The sequence below is a fragment of the Paralichthys olivaceus genome, chromosome 11 (assembly GCF_024713975.1).
Source record: "Paralichthys olivaceus isolate ysfri-2021 chromosome 11, ASM2471397v2, whole genome shotgun sequence".
Lineage (NCBI taxonomy): Eukaryota > Metazoa > Chordata > Actinopteri > Pleuronectiformes > Paralichthyidae > Paralichthys > Paralichthys olivaceus.
This window is the reverse complement of record NC_091103.1, coordinates 5,056,696-5,070,360: the sequence shown is the minus strand read 5'-3', so window position 1 is coordinate 5,070,360 and position 13,665 is coordinate 5,056,696. Positions and strand designations below refer to the sequence as shown.

The following is a 13,665-nucleotide window of genomic DNA, read 5'->3' as shown; positions in this document are numbered from 1 at the left end:
AGCCAACGGTGCTTCTGCAAACTACTGAGGTAAAGGTCTGAGTACTTCGATACATGAGAGGTTTTATATCATGTTTGGATTTTTAACACATTTGCATGTTTTCACTTTGTCTGTTAAGGTTACTGAGTGTGAATCAATGGGCACATTACTCCATTTACAATGAAATCTACAACATAAAGAGTGAATTTCTGAGGCTTTTTAAAAATATTTTTATTTAATTTCAAATGTTTGAAACTTTTAACACCCTGAGTCCGATTGAAAGATTTCCAACTATGGAATTCTACGATAAAACACTATCAAATGCTAAATTTAGACCAGATTAGATTGTTTTGCATGACAGGTTTCTGTATTTTGGGTTTTCTCTTCTGTGCACCGATAGGGATTTAGCAACACACAGAAATACAATGGTGTGTACTTCCTCTTTGATTTTTGCATTCTTAGCTGCAAATATTTTATAATAAAGTGAACCAATTTATATTCTGTTTGACTTTATGCAGAAAAACTAACTCTGATCTTTTATTCATTTCAAATCGTCTGCAAGTCTAGATTTTTTTTCTCATACACAGAAATCCGAGAAACTCAGCTTAGTACTTTAAACAATTAACTTATCTTATTGGATAATAAACTGGTTATCAAGACGGATTAATTCATCGAGCAAGAATGATTTTTTACTCTTTAATTTTAGAATAAAATAATTATCATTTGCAACCCCAATTTTTCTGTCTGATTGAAGCCACCTTCGACCAGTTCTTCTCTGGGCTTCCCAGCTTCCATCCAATTTCCTTGTCACTGCATATTTATGTATTCTTAAAGATTTCCAAAGATGTAAAGAGATAATGATGTTCAAAATGTTGCCCCACCCACACCCCAACTGTACAGCTGCAGTGACCCTGACCTGGAAGCGGACCTCCTGACTGACTCGCTGGTTGTCATCCTCGCTACCAGGGTTTGAAATGACTGACAGGCGTTTCTTCTCCGCAGCAGCTCGCTCCCGGATGTACTCGAGCCGTCTGGCCCGACCGAGCTGCTGGGAGAGCAGCGACTGGAGCTGGGCACGCTCGATGGACCCCAGCAGGATCATGGACTCTGAGAGAGGAGACAACGACCAGGGGGAGAGGTAAGGCACAAAAATAGAAGAAGGAGTAGTAGAGAAGGAAGGGGGGAGGAGAGGAAAGTAGCAAGAGCAGCAAATAGAGAAGAGGATGAAAAGACAGTGAAATAGTCATAGGGGGAAGAGGGAGCAGACTGCAGGAGATTCCAAACACATGTTGCAGCATTGCAGAGAGATCAGCTGAGTTACATAACAAGCTCAGGACGCAGTCAATGTGTGTTAACTGGTGTGTGTGTTTGTGTGGGTGGGTGGGTGGCAGCTTTCTTACTTTAAGTAATTGCCTTTGTGACTGTACGTGCTGATTATGTATTTGGTTAAATGCCACGGCTAATTGTTCCTGCACGATTGCATAATCGAGACACTGTTGGAATACCAGATTTGCACCTCAGTGAGGCGGCGGCGCAGCCTCATCAGCAAGCTGTGCTCAGGCAAGTTTGTCAATCAATCAATCAATCACTTTAATGAGCACGACACCAAGGTCGCTGGGATTTGTTTTTTGGCACAGAGGACTGGAAGAGACGCTCAATCCAGCAGCATCAGCAAAATCGAACACAGACGTCAATATGACATCAGATACAGAGATTAACACAAAACAATATTCAGGCACACTGCCAACGAAAAAAATATACTTTTGTGCTGTTCATATTAAAGTTTTTGTGCAATTTGGTGCAGATCTACATGAAAATCTGGATACAAATAAGACTTGTGCGGACTGTGGAGGTCTTTACTCTACTGAGGGTGATTCTAGTTTGTTATGCTTCCGGATTATATGTGCATCTATGTGTGTTTGTGTTTCACCTGCTGATTCCACCAGTGCCAGGGTCTTCAGGTGGCCCGTCAGCAGGACGTTGTGGAGGTCTCTGTAGCAGCAGTTGAGCGTGATGTACCGAACGTCCCGCACCATAATGTCCTCCACACGGATGTTATACTTCCTGAAAAAAGCAAACGAAGGGAGAGAAAAATACACGTGACTTAAAATGTTGTATTGAATATAATGTCTTCTGCAAACTTTTTCAAATGAACTATACATTTAAAGTGGAGAGAAACAAAAGAACAAAACCTATATTTAAAGCTGATCTCCATTACACCTGCTACTGACAGCACATCCTTCCTGACCAAGCTGAACAATCAGTTCAATAACACATCACACTGTCAACACGTCATCCGGATGTCAGCAACGGCATAACCACGTGTGTGTCGGGGGTAATTGGGTGACATTGTGCGAACAGATCTTGCCTCAGCAGAATCATACATCCTGGTGCACCAGTCATAAACACTCAGCTCCTTCTTCCTGCCTGAGTCTGCCAGAACCTGCAAACACAACAGCAGTTGCTTGACGGTTTCCGTTGCCAAGCCCGAAGCCGTGCCAGAACACAGACTCTGGCCAACAGTCCGCTCCTTGTTTCAGAGATAACTCAATACACTGACCTCTCTTGAAATGCAAAGTTAATCTGATGGACATCCTCCTCCAGCTCCACTTTAGCACAATAGAGCCCAGCGTTGGTCAAGCATCCCTTTTACACAAAGGGCCTGTGTGCAGCACCACGATTTGAATTCTGGGCTAAAGCAAAGACTTTTATAACATTTTTCCTTATGTAGTGTTGCAGGGAAACACTACAGAGGTGCTCCCTACCAATATCGTTGTAGTTTGCCCAAATTACTCAAAATATGAAACACAAGTATCTTAAATATGTCAAGAAAAGAAAAACAAGTCCACTGAAATGGGAAGCTCTTGCAAAATCCTTAATTACGGCTTGATATAAAAGTTTACAACATATCTCATTTTCCTGGATTCCACCACCTCGATCTCTGCACGCTTAAGTTTGTCCATCCATTATCTATATTGCGGGGGGAGCTGGATCCAATCAAAGCAAGAGGAGGGGTACACACCGGAGAGGTCCCCAGTGCATCGCATTCACACCGAGGTCAATTTAAAGTCTCCACTCTGCATGACTGTGGGAGGAAGAACCAGGAAATAACCCACGCACACACGGAGAACAAACTCCACACAGAAAGACCCTGGCTGAACCAGGATTCAAACAGGGAACATTATAGCCGTGACTGGTTCGCACTTCACACTGCACCACCAATGCTGCCACTCAAAACTGTTCGATATAATTCCTGGGCATGCTTGGCAGGTTTATCTGGATGTGCAGACAGTGTTGAGTTTATTAGTCTAGGTTTAGAGAACTTTCCTCATTATGCAGGTGAACTGACCATAAATTTAGTTTCATCGATAGAATGTCTGTCAAATAGTGCAGAACAGAGTATGTAGTTGGAATTGAATTTCTGGCTGCAGAGCTTTTGCAGCTGCTCTTCTGAATCATTTCAGCCATTACGGCTGTCATTTCTCATCTCAGCTTCCACGTCGTTACGCTGTTTCATATGAACAAACTCAAGGGTCCATGGGCATCAAACGTTATTTTCTACCGGACACGTACCCACAAAATAATATAAGTAAAAAGATCATCAACCTTGAAGGAAGCTTCTGTTTCCCGATGAACTAGCAGCCTCTTTTCATTTGCTTGTGGATCTGAGAGAATAATGTAATGCGTGCCTCTGAACTGACCACAACCGTTGCCGAGACTAATTTCCCTCGGGATATCAAAGCCAGTTGATGGAATCTGATTAGTTTCCTCTTAATTGAGCCTCCTCCCCTGCAAAGGCAGGGCAACACTTCTGATCAGTTTGAGCTATCCTGCTCTCATCCTCAGCTTACAGATTTGAGCCAAGATAAACAGACTTATAAGGTTATAAATCCAGGCTTATAGATCATCCATATTATCCAGAGTAGAGTTGAGAGGCTTGTGGAGTTGATATATGTGTGTGTGTGTGCGCGCTTGAGTTTGGGGGAGGGAATGAGGGGGTGTTGGAGGAAGAAGGCTTGGAAGCCAATAAAAGGATGTTTGTAATGATCCAGAGAAAATGTGATCATCTCCTGTTGCTTCGCTTCCTGTCAGACGGAGAGCAGAGACAATAGTGGACCTCAGACAATTCAACAAACTATATTTGAACATTAAGAAAAGCTCAGAAACAGAGAGACAGATACAGAGACAAATTACTGTGTGCCCACGCACACACACCGATGTTATGTACTCATTCCTACACTACCCCAACGCTGAAGGGGAGAAGAAGGTGGAAAAGGTTTCATGTTTGCTGCTGGATGTGATAAGAGAGAATAAGTGGCTAACAGCACATCTGTGGTGGAAATGTACGTGTGATATAGGTGTGTGTGCGTTCATATCTGCAAAAGCTACACAGAAACAGAGTAGATAAGAAATCCAATTCGCTCCCTGTCCGTGTGGGTGTGCAAGCAAATGCACACGCCATCATACGTGTGTGTCACACGTCAGGCGTTACACAAGCCTTCCTATGTGTTGGTGTGTGTGTGCGAGTGTGTGAGTGCATGTGGGTTGATGGTAGCGTGGGTGTGAGATGGATAATTTCCAGTTTGAGTGAAGAAAGCTACCTACAGTGTTTTATTTCCTTGGGCCACCTCCTCCTTCTCCGCTCTTGTATGCTGCAGTAATATGACACACGCGTGCCCGCACACACACACACACACACACATACTGACACGCACACACACATTAGGGCTCTGTTGAAGACTGGTGTGTTCGAGTGATGCGAGAGGCAGGAAGATGTTCAAAAAAGGCAAATGAAGGATGGAGGGAAGAAGGAGCTTTCTGCAGAGCAACTGAAGTTCGTAGTGCGCATGTGTTATTAAATATAGATGATTTGAGGAGACTGCAATTTTGTAGGTGAGTGTGTGTCTGTTTACACACCAGTATACACACAGCGGAGGGGATTCCTCAATCATCTTAATGCCTCAGCAACTGCAAACATTTTGAAACGTGGGTTGTGTCGAGATTGATATTTTTTGATGATTGATGATTACATCATAATCTATTTTCACTTTGCAACAACCAACACACACCCCCACACACAGACACACACACAGACACACACACACACACACAAGCTTTATGACTGTTTCTCAATCATATTCATGGCTGGGCAACTTTTTACATTTGGAAAACGGTGTTTATCATCCAGTAAATGATTTCATTGTATGTGGATGATTGATGATCATCTTATATTGTCATGACTGCAAACACACCCCCCCACACACACGCACAGATTGTGTGCTAGTCCCTCGGAGCCACAAAAAGACACCTGCACTGGTCCATTTCACTCAACTTCACCCAACTTGCACAGCTCAGCACAGAACGAATCTGTGAGCACAATAAATACAACTAAATTCTAGCTCAAGACTTGGCTATGGGTGAAATGCTCCATGTCCCTGTTTGTCCCTCAAAACACAGCTGAAGAAGAGATAAACCAAACCAAACCATTTTTACTCATCATGACTTGTTTTACCTTCTTTTTCCTCTCCGCAAAGTATTTCTAATATTAGGAGTACGCTTCCATCTGCTCCCCCATGAGAGCACGAGAGGTGGTGCACTGCTCCCCGATTGTTCCCTCTGGCACGATAATCTTAACAATATCCTTTAGTGTGTGATGTGCCATTATCTTCAAATCTTGTAGTGAGTGTGTGTTTGAGATTAGAGACAACATCCGCTGTAAAGTTTTCCCCAAAGTGTGTGATACATCCCACATCCTCATCCATTGATGAGGATTTCAACTTTAGTGAACTTTAATGTGTCTCAACACACTAATGACATCACGCTCTCTATGTTTTGTTTCATCATAAACAATTAGGATTGATCGCATAGATAAATAAATAATTGTAAAATAAATAAAAAGATTTGTTTTTTGAGACCAACAAAAATTATTGTTAAAATCAGTATTTCTAGAAGTTTTCCACTTAACTGACACAAAGGAGACAATGGAACCGCTATTCAAACGATGTTTTGTTTTTGATGTGTTATTAGGAAGGAAGCACACCCACACACACACACACACACAGGACAGGGAGGTAAGGATGTGACAGAGATGCTATGAGGCTGCAGCAGATAACAAGGAGTGACAGAAGAGAAGAAAGCCACAGAGAGTGAGGTCTCTAATGGAGGGTTGGAAATTGTAGGTCAACGGAGGTGCTGATGCAGAAAGTGAACGACTCAAGGAGCCGACAGAGACCAAACACTTCGAGGGCCAGCCACAGAAAATTACCAACAGATGGAGGAAGAATACAAATTTTCCTCATAACTTCCAATTTGTAAATGATGCATCGGAACTATTATCTCAACATAATGATTAAGCCAACATCCATAACAATAATTGCTTCCAAACAATTAAACAAAAGGTGCTTCTGTGTGGTCTCAGAGAGCTCGGAGGACACTGGGCAGCTGGTAATCCCATTCACTGTATTGTAGTTGGTATAAATTATTAATGGGAGATGACATTTAAATGCCATGTAAAAATGAACCATTGAACCAGGCTCCTCCACCTATGTTTGTTTTTTTGTAAAGCAAATTCCACTCTCCTCGTGTCCCCTGAAGTTAAGAATGTGTACTACTCGGAAAGTAAACACCTCAATTAAAAGCAATATCTAAAACCATTAAGACTCACTGTGCACTACGCTTCAGCTATTAAAACATTAGAAACACATACACCAGATCTAAGCCATTATGAGACTAATTTAACTCAACACAGTGAAAGAACTGTGGACCCACAGCAATGCCTTTATATGCTATCAGGACTGGTAAACTGAGTATTCATTGATGCTCTTACACCTATGGGCTCCAAATCTCTGCACGTGTCTTTGGACTGTGGCCGCAGGAGAGCAGCACCATGTTCAGATGAGCGGTCAGCTGCGAGATAATAAGGTTTGAGAATTTTGTATCTTTTGTGTTTAATGTGCAGAAAATACACGAATAACTGCATTTCCTCGAAATGGCAAATTTCTTTCTTTCTTTCAATGAGTCACAACTTTAAGAAGTCTCTTGAAACGAACAGAGCAGCGCTGCAGGTGAGTCGTTTCATTCACGTCAGCTCTCAGTGCATCAGGGTTACATATCACCAGTTTTATGGCATCTACTGACAATTTGTGCATTTAGAGGTTGGATGTAGTTAGAGTGTTGCTGTGACTGTAAAACTGTGCCCGTTGCCTGTACAGTATATTCAGCCTATTGGAGAAAGCACATGTATTTTAGGTTGTACTTATATTGTGGTTTCTCTCTCCCATAGTTCTCTTTTTCTCTCTCACTCTCATACTTTCTATTAAACAATTATATATAATATATATAAGAAGAAGAAGAAGAAGGAAAAGGAGAGGGAGATGAAGAAGAAGACAAAGATGAAGAAAAACAAAAAAAAGAAGAAAAATAAAAATAATAAGAAGAACTGCTGCGGTAATCATTCATATCCTATTGTTTTAATTATAACAACCAGTCTGACAGTCTCTCTCTCCTCCCTCTCTCTCTCTTCTCTCCCCTCTTTCCACCCACCTCTCCTCTCTTCCTCATTTTTCTCCGCCACCCCATCCCATGGAGGCAGATGGCTGGATGGAGTTTTTTTTCTCTCCACAGTTGCCAAATTGTTTGCTTGTTGTGAGAACTGTTGGATTTCTCCAGAATTATGCAAGGTCTTCACATCACCATGTAAAGTGCCTTCAAGTGTTGTGATTTGGTGCCATACAAATAAAATAGAATTGACTGATAATAAAGGTGCGCTTGTGTTTCTGAAGTGTGATGCTAAGTACGTACTCGTGGTGTCCCCAGCCCAGCTCTGGAAGGTAGGGCAGCTTCTTGATCCTGATGATGGAGTCATAGAGGGAGGGCTGCAGGGATTGGGCCACGGCGTTGGCCAGGATCACCGCTATCATCACCGGCAGGATGTGGGAGATCTGGCCGGTCAGCTCGAACACGATGACCGCTGTGGAAACCGTGTGGGTGACTGCTCCTGACAGGGCTGCCGCACCTTTGGGTGGAGGGGAAGAGTGACAGTGTTTGTGAGAGAAATAACAGAGAGGGACAGCAGAAGAGCCATTGTTCAGATCAGTGGTTTTCAAGGTGGGACCTGGAGCTATCTAAAGTCGTCTTTGAAGAGGCTCTAAGGGCATCATCCATTAAAATCAGTTCAAAATTTAACAAGATTTCTAGTGCAATGAATCACATTTTTATTACTCCAGAGTACAGACTGTATGGATAAACCACATCCCCTGGTTGAGATGTGACTTTCTAACTCCAAATATATTTCATCGTCATCCCATGCCGCGTCCTTCCACCAGATTTTGTGCCGATCCATCCAGTAATTTTTGCGTAATCATGCTTATGAACAAACATACAAGCTGGGAGGGCTGAAAACATAAACTACTTGGCGGAGGGAATTATCCTAATCACGGTTTGCACGGTTATCATTATGATTTCTACAGGTGGTAATACTATTCAAGTACACTGGTACCAACGTAATCGAGTATAGGGAATCAATATTTGTAGAACTATGTTCAATACTGGAGCAATGCTGGTCCATATCATAAACACCATATATAACTATAGCATCACAAATTTAATCCACAAAACCGCTCTTTCACTTTGAAAATCGATTTACTCACAGATTCTAAGATATCATCGGTTTCTTCCAGTGCCTCTCCTCTCCTCTCCTCTCCGCCTCACACACTTCCAGCCCAACAAACCAAATTCCCATTCTCCTCCACACAAACCTCTCTACTATACTTATATGGCTAAAATTGACTTATTCAGCTAATTCAATACAAAAGGGAACCTTAATTATTTTCCCCCACAATAAGGTGTTGTGAAAAGAGCAATATAAAAGCAGAGCGGAGCAGCACGGGGCGAAGTGAGCCTTCACTGCTCAGCAGAGAAAATGGATGAGTCCAATTCAATGACTGAGATGAAAAAAAAAAAAGAAAAGAATAGCGAAGAGAAGCAGATGGTCGGTGAGCGACAAAGGCAGGTTTCATTGTTCTTTCTCGTAACTTAATTAAGCCTGTGTGCGTCTGCCTATCCTCCTCTGATAAATGCTGCTGCTCCCTCTGCCCGTCCTAACATTTAGTCCTTAAAACGAGCTGTGCTGCGAGATGAAAGAAGCTCATCAGAGTGTCAGGCCTGTAAAGGACTGAGTCACGGGCTACGGTGCACCACCACCACAACAACAACAACAACAACAACATCAGCAGCGGCCCAGAAAAACAGCCGTCCAGCAACAGTGGCATAATCAGCATGACTGTCAACAAGTAGCAGAGAGGAGGCAAATCACAACACTGCATCTCATTAGACACGCAACTTCAGGAAGGATGGAGATGATGTGGTTGTGAAGGGACAGCTGGTGTTTGCAAGAGATGGAATAAATTAAGGGTTTTTCTGAATATAACGCTATAAGGGGAGGAAGTACAATAACACTAGCTATTTAGAATTGTGAGACAAACCCAGACCTTTAAAGGATCTGCTTTATTGATAATTATAAGAGAAGACATCCAGTTGCATGCTGGTACATGGCAGAAAGGTGGCAAAGCGCTTGCTTGTTTCTTTTCCTCTCCTGGTTTTTCTTTCTGTTTCTACCTCCTGCTTTTTCTCCAGGTGTTAAGAGGCTGATCCTCCTGAGCAGTGCAGTCAGGTTGTTCATGTATTTCCTCTGACTGAGCTGGCCCATCACCATCCAGGGCCCCGAAGAAAAGGAGCCCATGAAGGGACGCTTTCTCTCCCTCTATCACTCTCGTAGTCATCCTGAGCTGTTAGCGCTGAATGAACTTGTTAGGAGTAAGTGAAAAATGGAATGGCGTGGAAGGTAGGGAGGTCCTTTTTGTGTTACATATACTGTTCTTGCCCATTACTCCATGCTGTATTACTCCATGCTGTATTTCTCATGCGATTTATGTCTTTTGATTGAACTTATTTCAGTCAATTCAAAAGAAAAGCTCTTACTCTATGAAGCGAAGCCAAAAAAATATATACTTTGGCACAATTTCTATTCCTGAATAGAAGTAATGACTTACACAAAAAGTTGCAGAATCCTTCCAAACTTTCTAGCAGAACATAAAAGCACTTGACAGCAGCACTACAACATGTCAAAGTTGTTTTGTCAGCTGGTGTCTGAGCCGTTTTCAGGGATTTTTCTTTGTTGTTTTGTCTTGTAAATGTAATTTGATTCCGTCTTGAGCGTTTCAGTCTGATCATACTTTATGTCATCTTTAATCTGGATCCATTTAGAATCTTAAACTTGAAGTTGTAAATCAATGGACTGTACGATACATTTATCCTGATTAATGTTCTGAGTAAAAAAAAACAAAAAACTACTTACTTAAGTGGAAGCAATGACTCCTCAAAGAAAGTAAAAAGGAATGTGTGAAGTTTTCATCCTGAACAGACTCAATAATAAATAAAACCCAGCTGAAATGCTTCAGAGGAAGAAGTTCCACAAAAGTGAAATGTACAAACCCCCCCAAGTTTTATTAACGAAAGTCTGACAAAATAGTTGAAAGCAACTACTAAAAATTGATTTTTTTCCCCATTCTACTTCAACTTTTAAAAAAAAGAAGGAAAGAATTCCTGCACGGAATCTGATGGAGGAAGAATCAAAGCAAAATGATTGTGTCTTTAACTGACCCACAACAGCGTAGCCTCCTGGCACTATGGGGTAGATGGTGCCATCTGTGTGAATGCCATCTGGGAACCAGGCTGCCATACTTTCTCCAACCAGACGACCAAAAGCTGCCCCTGAAATACACACACACACACACACAGACACACACACAGAGAGTGGTAGAATTAATAACTTTAAGGTGCTGCTTTATAATGTTGATCGAAGTTTTGTGAAATACACTGACTCACTTTTGACAGAGGGTTAGATGAGAAGATTGATATCAGTCTCACATTTCTAAGCTAACAATAGCCAGACAACAGTTATCCACACTAAGAAAAAGCATGGGCTGTATACAGACATGGATAACCCCGACAAACTGTGGTATTTACTCAGCATAAGAGATGATGGTGGTAGGAAAATATTATCTAGCAGTTTCCCCCTGAGTCCAGAGTTTGTGAAAAACTACGCTAACTGTTCCTGGCAGTAGCTTCATTATCATACACACATGAGAGCAGTATTGATTTTCTCATTTAACTCTCAGCAATGAAGTCAGAGTCTATTTCCAAACTATTGCTTTCATATTTAGATGAGATGGCAGGAGCAACTGTTTCATTATTGCATATTTATAAGTTATTTCCCCCAAACTAATCTATTTTCATTGGTCTTACACACATGCTCACACACTCGCACAGGCCTATTGCGTCTTACCAATGACAAACACTGGCATGAAGGCTCCACAGGGCACGGGGATGGTGGTGGCCAGCGCAGACATCCAGAACTAGGGAAGAAAATGAGGAAGATAAAAAAAGAGAGGGCATAAAAAAGAAGGTACGGGTGGCATTTCAATTAGCTTCAAAGTACCATCCTGTGCGCCCCTAGATGATAGCCAAGTTGAGTCCTGCACAGCAGTGAGGAGGCGGCCATGCAAGGCTTATTGCTGAGGTTAGATTGAGCTGTCACTTTCACTCTTCATTTGACAAAGACCCTGAAATGAACCTTGGGTAATGAGCGGGCTCTGCCGATTGGCCGACACTGTGCCAAGTGAGCGGAAGAGACCGCTAATTAGGGAAGACAAACAAAAAGGGAAATGTCACCACTGACAATGTGTGAGCATTATCGTCTTGTGTGTGTGTGTGTGTGTGTGTGTGCTTGTACTTTTAGTTTTAGTTTTAGTAGAGAGTTCAGCAGATATGATTTTGGGATAATCTTTGAAAAGTTTTTAACGATTTTAACATGACGATGTGGAGAAACATCTCGCGTGCATACTTCTCTGTATTAATTCGATGTGGAAACTGAAGTTAAACTCTTCACCGCAAAGGGAATAATGATCAATTCTACATGTGATTAATATTTACATCTTTGACCCTGGATGTGGACAACTCTGACTCACCCAGTTTTTAATATATAATAACTACTGCTGGTCGCTTTTCAGTCTGTGGACCAGATTACTTTGATTATTTAATTATTTTTGTTTCGACTGACCCACGACAGGTGCTGATCTCCGTCAAGGCAAAAACATTCATGGAGTCACTTCCCATTTGGGAGTTTATCAAAGCACAATACTTGTTGCTGTAAAGCTTTATATTGAGCTGAATTACAGAACGTGAAAATTGAAAAGTTGGGTCTGAAGATTGTTTCGGTTGCTTATGAGATGCAAATATTCTGGAATATTCTACACGCTACGTTTGAAAAATAACAGCAGTGAAGTAAATCATTCAAACTTACATATAAAAATAAAACATGAGTAAAACATGAGTTTTTGACTATAAAATCTTCATTGCAGATAAACAAGGTAGGATGAACACAAGGTTTTGTAACGTCGCACCATAGACTGTCTACAAAAAGCTCTGCACACAAACAATGAAAAATATTCTGAAGAAGCTCTGGAGCTTTAACACAGGACAAGAGGAGAGAACATTTCAAACAGGCAGATTGAATAAATGAACTTTTGTTAATTGTGCTCACGCAAGTTGAAAGAACTAATGCACTAAGTGAGTCGATTACATATTAAGTTAAAGAATGACAAACATTCTTTGGCTCCAGCTTCTAAACTGTGATGACAGGCTGCTTTTCAATGTCTTGTGTAATTGTGAACTGATTTTCTTTGTTCAGCAACTCAAATAGGTTTATAGTTGTCTGACTGGAAAACAACTGACCAGCCAGTCTGTAGGTGGCGACCAAGCCGAAAGACAGAGATGGTGATGAGGTGGATGCGGCTGTTAAGGTTGTTGAAAGTCAATTTACTGCCATAACTCTTCATCAGTGTATTGATTTGATCACTGTGAAACATGTCAGGTTAACTGCTCCAAGCAATCGTTACAACAGATGAAGGACAGATAGATCAACACTGATTGGCTAGTGCAAAAACGACAAGTGATCAACTAATTTTAACACAGCGTCAGTCTGATTGAATGAATTAAGCCAATTTAGCCTGATCATCGGAGCAGAATCACTTAGAATGTTTTTTTCCATCAACAATACAAAGATCATTTTAGGGGATTTTACCAGATTCGTTTTGGCTTCAAAGTTTAGGCTACGCAGACACTTGCACATGGAGCTCAGTGTTTGTTAAACAACGGGTAAAAAAAAAAAGTTGAAACTTGGTGACGATCACTGTTCACCGGCATTAAATAAGACGTACGAATTAGAGTATTGTACAAGCTATTATGCAAACCTCATCGATGTAATAATCTCGTGGTTTTCAAATAGACTTTTTAATTACACTCATTGCTTCATCTCTCTCCATCCCTCCATCGCCTTTCTCTCCTTCTCCTCCAGCTCCCTCTGCTCGGTCTATAGTTAGCTGTAATTAAGCCCGGCTGCCATGGTGAAGTAATGGATCTCCTTCTGTAACCTTACACTGCCGCCGTTTCCACACTCCGCACTGCGCATAGACGCACACACTCATGCGTAGGTGTTCACACGCTCAAACACACACATACAGACACACACACACAGACTCAGTGAAGAGAATCAGAGCTGAACGCAGCCGGGTGCCAGGGAGTAACACACACACAACCAGTTGAATACACACTCACAAAAAAGCCTCA

At 41.7% G+C, this 13,665-nt stretch overlaps 1 protein-coding gene across 6 annotated transcripts in view; it reads right to left on the bottom strand.

Moving 5' to 3' along the window:
- The window catches only part of clcn2c (chloride channel 2c), a 118,647-nt gene that overhangs the window by 23,316 nt on the left and 81,666 nt on the right, over positions 1–13,665 (bottom strand). For all 6 annotated transcript variants that reach the window (XM_020095153.2, XM_020095154.2, XM_069534101.1 and 3 more), the window contains 5 exons: positions 11,324–11,393; positions 10,639–10,749; positions 7,780–7,993; positions 1,910–2,043; positions 896–1,086 (listed from right to left, as the gene is read on the bottom strand). In XM_020095153.2, the coding sequence (XP_019950712.1) occupies positions 896–1,086; positions 1,910–2,043; positions 7,780–7,993; positions 10,639–10,749; positions 11,324–11,393 (720 nt within the window). The remainder of the gene's footprint in view (positions 1–895; positions 1,087–1,909; positions 2,044–7,779; positions 7,994–10,638; positions 10,750–11,323; positions 11,394–13,665) is intronic.